The sequence below is a fragment of the Condylura cristata genome, unplaced genomic scaffold (assembly GCF_000260355.1).
Source record: "Condylura cristata isolate star-nosed mole 26May11 unplaced genomic scaffold, ConCri1.0 scaffold00020, whole genome shotgun sequence".
In the NCBI taxonomy this organism is placed as follows: Eukaryota; Metazoa; Chordata; class Mammalia; order Eulipotyphla; family Talpidae; genus Condylura; species Condylura cristata.
The window spans coordinates 1,263,993-1,271,605 of record NW_004567121.1 but is presented as its reverse complement, the minus strand read 5'-3'; the positions used below and the strand labels follow the sequence as shown (position 1 = coordinate 1,271,605).

General features: G+C 49.5%; 1 protein-coding gene across 1 annotated transcript; it reads left to right on the top strand.

The window, feature by feature from the left end:
• The first annotated feature begins 888 nt into the window (after positions 1-888).
• Positions 889-4,070, top strand: LOC101626334 (putative speedy protein E6). Its single transcript, XM_004685994.1, has 7 exons — positions 889-904; positions 1,029-1,094; positions 1,259-1,456; positions 2,764-2,822; positions 3,168-3,253; positions 3,742-3,916; positions 4,011-4,070. The coding sequence occupies exons 1-7, from the start codon at positions 889-891 to the stop codon at positions 4,068-4,070; spliced, it is 660 nt and encodes a 219-aa protein (XP_004686051.1).
• Positions 4,071-7,613: the final 3,543 nt, after the last annotated feature.

Sequence of the window (7,613 nt, the reverse complement as noted above, 5' to 3'; positions counted from 1 at the left end):
TTCACCATCACTAGATCTCATAAGAAGCAGGTCAAGGGCCCTCCCTGGTGGTGCAGCGGGTTAAAGCACAACACTAAGAAGCTTAAGCCACTTCCGCATGAGTTCGATCCCCACCTGCCCTGGAGGAGATCCACATGGCGCGGCAGACCTCTCCTGACCCGCCCGCTGCTCTCCTCAGTAGTGTACTTCATCGATCTGCCTGTTCTGCTCCCCACTCTGTCTCTGGTGAATCCTCTCACCCTCTGCATCTCTGGCCTGTACTCCAGTTCTGTATGAATAAATAAATAAATCTTTAAAAAAAAAAAAAGAAGAAGAAGAAGAAGCAGGTCAAGCCAAAGGATTCCAGTCGGAATCCAGACAGATCCCATAAGGTCACCTCCAATTTTTTGTAGACAGAAGGCAAGATCACCCTGTGTCTCCACATCTACCTCAAGCGAACAGGCCCCTGCAAAGAAGAATCAAAAGAAAGGGGTGTGCATGGAAGGGAAGGCAGATGTGTGAGGTTGTCTGCCCTTCACCTAGGCTTTGAGTGAATACAGGGTTAGGCCCTCGTGACTTCAGCATCACTGCGTCTTCCCCTCGACCTCATGACTTCTGTGGGGGCAGGAGCAGGATGTCCATGGTGAGACAGGCCAGGCAGTGTCTTGTCAGTTGGTCACTACTGAAAATCCCTGACTAGAGAATTTCACATTTATCTCCATAGAGGTGTCCTCCGGGCAGAACGATCCATGGACAGAGGCACAGGAGAGCAGCATATGCCTGGCAAAGAAAGATAAATAATAATTCCCATCCTCCCGGACTCACTCCTCTGGATGCACTGCCCTCCTTATAGACAAGTGCACAGGGGGAGGGGGTGGTAGTCATTCTCCTCAACCCCCAGGACGTGACATGCAGAATCCTCAAGGTGAGTGGAAAGCGAAGAGCCCCGTGATTCCCAGGAGGGTCCCTCCCACCATCACTTGGGGTCCTTCCTCTCCCCACAGCTACTCAGAATAGGAGCCTTCCAGACTCTTGTTCCATCTCATCAGAGGCTGACCCTGAGCAGAGAACCAAGAGGAGAGGCCAGAGGAGAATGCTGATGGATGTCAAGGCAGGTATGTGTCCTCGGCACCCTCCATTTGCACCCTCCAGTTGCTGAGCGACTGCCTGTCATCTTGTCCTCGCAAGGGAGGGTCCAGCCAGGGGAAGCCACAAGGGTGGGCCCCAGGAAGCCCCAGAGGGGCCAGCTCCATGGTCACACACAGTCTTGTCCCTGCAGCTGTCCAGGAGGGCAACCCCCCTGCTTCCAACTCCACCTCCTCTGAAGCTACCTGTGAACTCAAGTCCTGGAGGAAGAGGGGGCAGAAGAGAAACATATGGACTGTCAATCATGTCGAGGGGACAAAACTCAGGATGAACAAGAGGAGAAGACCCAGTTACCGTCCTGAAGACCAAGAAGCGTTTTACCGACTTCTCGGTGGGTGCGCTGACTGCAGCTGAATGCGCTTCTGTACTGAGAATTGCGGGACCATGGCTCTGGGCTCACCCACTCCCAGGGCGCTCACTGTAAGGTGTTGGGTGACTCCTCTGGAACTGACAAGGTTTTCCTCGCTGAGACAAGTTCCTGGAGGCCTGAAGGGGCAGAAGACTCACAGACACTTCAGAGCAAACCAAGGGAGTGCAAACTCTCCACGTAGTAAGGGCTCATTCATTCCCTCCATTTAAGATTTCAGAGATTAGTGATGAAAGGCCAAACCAGCTTTCATTGTCTTTGTGCTAAAATGGGGGAAGAAATAAGCACAGAAATAAGGTGCGTTCAGCCAGTGACAAAATAGAGAAGGAATATTTTTTTTTTAGAAAGGCAAAATATCCAGCGATGGGGCCTAAGCAAAGGGAGGAGGGTGTGTCCCCATGAAGTGGGACACGCAGAGAAAGTCTGACTGAAAAAGTGACCTCAGGACCAAAGGCAGGATTGAGTGGAGGTGTGGGGCCCACACTGAGCTCACAAATGCAACACCTATTAATTACCTGTCACTAAATTGAAATGAATTAAATAAACTTTGAGGCTCACTAACCACATTTCAAGTGCACAATCACACACTCACAGCTACCACATTAGATAGCAGAGATTACAGAACATCATCATCACAGAATGTTTGACTAGACAGAACTCTTGAGGGCGAGGCTCCCTGGAGAAAGTCAGAGAGGGAGAAATGACCCAAGACCCCCTCCACCCTCCCTGCTGCACAAATGTCTCTCCCAGGCTAGGCATGAAGGAGGACAGGAAGCAGCATCCTCAGGGTCATAGGAAAATGGCAGCTGCAGGGGAAATCCAAGAAGAGCCTGCTGGGGACAGGGGCTCCCGTCATCGCCAGGAAGTGGGAGATTCGGGAAAGTGGGGGCCAGCCCGATCCCAGGGACTACAAACTCTCCACCACCTGCACAGGGTCTTCATTCATCAGACGGGACAGGAAATGGCAGTCATGGCCTGATGAAGGGACCAGGATGTGGGGGCATGGAGCCCACGATCACATCCAAGATTTTTACTTTACTTGAGACAGATTTGTTAAATCCTGAGAAAATTTAACAACAAACACTATGTATGTCCATGGCAGGAAGGGAGCTGCTACTGGTTTTAAGCCCCAGCTGCCTCCTGGAGGAAAGGGAAAGGCTTCTGCTCCCTGACAGAGGGGACTCACAGAAGGTTGTTTCCTCCTCCCCTCTCACATGTCGGCAGCCCAGAAGGGTGGGGCCCTCAACTCCTCTTCCTTCCTTCCTTTGCAGAGGATCCTGTTATCCAGAGTTTCTTGGAAGCTGATATTTTCCTCAAAGTGTCTGACAAGGTAACTGTAGCACCAAAATGACCCGGGACCAAGGGGTCTACAGAGTCACCACCTCATGGGGACAATGGAAGATGACTTCCACTTGGGCAGCAGCAGCCCCGGGGACCTGCTCTCACAGTGGAAAGAGGAGGAGATGGACAGCTGGCCCTGCCCTGCCCCCCCAGGCCTCTCCTCTACCTTCCCATCAGCTCATCTCCATCTTCCAAGGGCCCTTAGACCCCTAAGCAAGTCCAATCCTGAGTGATTTTCCCACCATGGCCTTTGGATCAGGGCAAGGCCCATGGATCTTCCAGAGCACCCCCCATCTATCCGTTCCTGCTCTCCCCCACTCCCCATTCCTCGCAGTACCTGCTCTCCATGGTGGTGGAGTACTTTGGTCGCGTCGGGCTGCCAGGACACCTCTACAACAGGATCCACTTCTTCCTGGCCCTGTGAGCGCTGCCTCAGGGACTGGCTCTCAGTTCTGCCCAAACCCCTAACCCACAGCCTCCTCCTCCCATCAGGATGGCTTGGCCTTGGCACCTGAGGGTCCCTGGTGACGGTTCCTGTTGGCCATAGGATAGACAAGCCTTCAGGGTAAAGTGGTCATGGGAGAGGGGAAGGTGATGACCAAGGTCCTGAGACAAGGAAAGGCCAAAAGACTGAATGAGGACTCCCTTAAGAAAGGGGGTGCAGGCCAACACTTGACCTGGGCCCCACACTGCATGGGTACTGCAGGGTCAGTGTTGAGGACAGTCCTGCTGTCCCTCCAGGCCCACCCTCATCCCACTGCAGACAGGGCTGCCCCGGACCTTTTGTCCTGGATATTCCGCCCTGGACACTGGATCCCCCAGGGGGACATCTGCAGCCTCTCCCCACTGTCCCACTCAAGACTGGCAGTCATTGCAAGAGCCAGGCTCCCCTTCTCACCCTATGCCAGCTATATTGCCTCAGACATGGAGGAGGACAACCCCACATCCAAGAGGAGCATCTTCCAATTCCTGCTGGGCAGGGAGCATTGGCCCGACCTCTACAAGGAGTTCCTAAAGCTGAAGGTGGAGTTCTTCCAGGCAATGGGACATCGTGCCTGGGTCACCCCGGAACTGTGTGAAGAGGTCTGTGGGGGATGATGGCCAGGGGCCACACCCCAAAGGTGAGTGGGGTTGGGCCCTTCCTCCAAGCATTCACCCTCCCATGTTTCCTTTGCAGATCCAGGCCCAGAATCCACATCACTGGGTCTGGAGTCGGGTGCGCCAATGTGCCCCCTAGATCCTCAAGGACTGGATGGGGCTGCAGGTGGTCCAGGTGAGTATGGGCACTACCCCGGGCACCCCCCAGCCACCACCCATACTGGTGGGCATGAGAAAACACTACTGCAACACTTAAAGCCTATCATAGAAAGTCTGAGAACAACCCTGATAAAGAAAGTAATTCCCTGCGTCTGTACTAAAACTCTCCAAGTGAACTTGGTTGTAGAATCACATACCATGCAACATAAGGTCTGAATCTGCATCTTGTTTTATTTGTTTTTTTAAGGAAAACTCTTGGAAATGCTGATCTAAATCATGGAAACCTCTGCAGGGTTTTGATCTGAGCTGAAATTTTTAAACACAAAGACATGGAAAACATTGAGATCATCCTTTCTGGAAAAGGGGCTTTTGCCATGGTGGCTCTGGGGAGGAATGAGAAAGATAAATTCCAACTTGTCATCAAAAGTTGTGTGTGTTTTGCTCCGATGGGAAACATGCTACTCCAAGCTGGGCCCATGAAGGATGAGTGTGAGGTGTGGTCTCCTAGGGCGCTCCTAGGGCGCGCTGGTCTCTGCAAAAATGAGAATGCTGGCAAAGGAAACCAGCCAGCCCTGTGAGGTCTTACATGACACACTTCTAGAAAACCACCTGCCTGCCATCATGCTCATTAGAATCTGTTTTCTCAGGTTTAAATGTGGCTTTTATAGTTGGATGTACCTGAAGCGGAGTGCAAACCTCAGTGAAATGCAAAAGGGACCCTTTGCCTGCCTGGGTAGCTGGTTCTAGTAGGCTAACTGTGCCTTGCTGCGGATAGAGCAAATGTGACCCCAGGAGAAAGAAAAGAAGAGAGGAGAGGAGAGCAGGCCAGCTGTGCTCTGAGTAAATCAAGTTCGGTAAAGTTTTATTCAATAGGTATATGAGCGTGTGTGCATGTGTGCATTTGTTTTTTGACTTTTTGGAGGACCAAGAACAACTGCCTATGTCAGAAATCTCAAAATTCCAAAGGAAAAAAAAATCCCATTTACCACAATTTTTAAAAAGAGGAAAAATTAGTTTCTGGGCCCCTCTTGGGTCCCGTGACTTCTACGCACGAGGACAGATCACCCCTGAGATGCTTTTTCTCACGTACCATGTGGTGTGGGGGACTTCTACCTGCTCTCATCTGACTTTCTCATTCTCCTCACAACTCCCTCCTCCTGAAGTTGCTGCCTCCTTCCCAGACTCCTGCAGTACAGGAGGCATCACCCCCCAGCACTCCTCAGACCTATAAGGCCTGGACAGCCTGAATGTGGTGCCAAAATCACAGTGGCCCCAACCTTCCTATGGGTATCAGCTAAAAAGGACCCTGTCCCCTGGGTCTCCTGAAAACGTCGAGCAGTGGCATAGGAACTAAGAAGTCCTAGACAGAGAAGATAGATGGAAAGCCTGCAGGCTAGCCTGAACAGCTTAGTTAATGGCCTGAACCACTAAGGAGGAACCTCAAAGAAGAGACTAAAGGAACCACTGGAAAATGGAAAGGAAAAGAGGAGGTGACAGGAAACAGGAAGAGGAGGGCCTAGCCCACTCTAGGACATGAGCATGTGGGGAGAAAAGTACTCAGAGCCTGTCATGACAGTGCTAGAGAGTAGCCTTATCCACTGAAGAACCGGTGAGAAATTCCAGCCGAAGGACTAAGGGAGGGCCTGGAGGGTTGGTGGCCTAAACACAGCTGAAACCCCAGTGGGAGCTAGAGGAGCGAAGTCATACGCAACCGTATACTCTGGTTTCTCTTCAGATTGTATACATTTTTCCCCTTTTACTCTCAATATAGAAATAGAAATAACACAACTTTCAGGATGAAAGCAAAGGGGGGGGGCGCTCAGAAATGGCTGCTGGAGGTCGTGTCCCAGGATGCCATCAAAACTAAAGGCAAGACAATGAAACCACACTAGAGGAAGGGCTCAAGGTGTCCTGGTATTTGTGTTAAATGTATTCCCCCCAACACAAGACATCCTGAATGCCACAAGTAATAACTATAATAAATTTTAAAAGAACTAAGAAAAAAACAAATGACCAAAAACACATAATAAATATAAGCAATATAACAAATATAAAAAAGGAAGCAATAGTGCATATGATCAATTTTAATAAATCTGAATTCACTACAAAAAAAAAATTTCAGATTTACAAATAATCTGTGATTTGCAAGAGATTATCAAGCAAGCCCCCTCATATCAGAGTTCTAACTGGGACCTTGATATCAATGGATGGAAAACTCAGGCTCAAAATTATCCAGAGATAGGGAAGGACATTTGGAGTGGTGTAGGGGTGCGGAAGCCAGAGTTAAAGGTGATCCCAGGCCGTCCACCACAGCTTGATTGACTCAGTAATGCTTAGAGTTTATAGCTATGTACATTACAGAGTCGTGACCATGTGGCTTGTGTCCCAGCACATCCAGGTTCTGAAAGCACGTGTTCATAGCTTTCCACCGCAGAGAACCCAACAAGAAAGCCAGAGACAGATCCACTGGCAACAGACATGGCCACATGTCTCACACTTACACTGGAGTTTAAGTAGTAGGAATAATTTCTAGATTTTCATTGATTTTATTAAAACAGTATAAATTATTTTTCTAAATTTCTATTTCATAATTTATAATAAATCACAAAATAAATAGAAATATTTCTAGAAAAAATAACTCTAAGGTTGTTGTCATGTGACCAAGACAACAATACATAGGCTAATACAGTTTATTTGAGTTCTGGCACAGGCATTCCTCAGACTCAACACATATCCATTCCTCTGGCAATTCCTACCTCAGCTCTGTTATGCTCTGGCTTTAACTCCATGTCCTGATTCCCCCACACAAGCCTGTGCACAGCAGGCACAGGGCCCCCCACCAAATGGGTTTGCACACTGATCCTCAAGCTGAGAAGTAAGAGAACCTCCTCTTTCTTCCTTCCTCTGGGATGTCAGGAGATCCTCTGAACTGCAACAGGACTGTCACCATGAACTATAAAGTTGGTTGGTTTCTAAGAAAGGGTGAGAAAGGTGCATCAGTCAAGTAAGACTAAGTAGCAAAGGGGAAGTTTTGTAGGGCTTAACCCAATGGCTCTATGCTTCAGAGAGTAGACCAGTTCAAGAGATCACGCCTTCCTAAGACATTGGGAAGGAGCACAGATGTCAATACCCAGCAGGGAAATAACCTGAGTCTACCTGTGTGTGTGCCTGATAGTTTCTTTAGTCATGTCCATTAATAGAAGCAATGGATGTGCATTTCTATTTGTGTAAGTAGAAATCACAGATGTAAGAACTACCAGTAAGGAACCACATGAGACAGGCACTATTACCCACCAGTGAGGATCAGTGTGCAAACCCATTTGTTGGGGGGCCCTGTGTCTGCTGTGCACAGGCTTGTGGGGGACACAGAGTTAAAGCCAGAACCAGTGTCTGGTTCTCCTCCCCTCATGGACACACAGAGGGTACTTTTACACCTCTCCTTTGCTCCTTTTGGAGCACTCTGAGTACTTCCTGCCAATAGGCCATAACTGCAAGTGACCAGTATCATTCTGGGCAAGGCTCT

Coding starts and splice junctions, on each gene's coding strand:
- LOC101626334 (XM_004685994.1), top strand. Junction 1,095..1,258: donor GCTGATGGATGTCAAGGCAG/GTATGTGTCCTC, acceptor TTGTCCCTGCAG/CTGTCCAGGAGGGCAACCCC. Junction 1,457..2,763: donor AGCGTTTTACCGACTTCTCG/GTGGGTGCGCTG, acceptor CTTCCTTTGCAG/AGGATCCTGTTATCCAGAGT.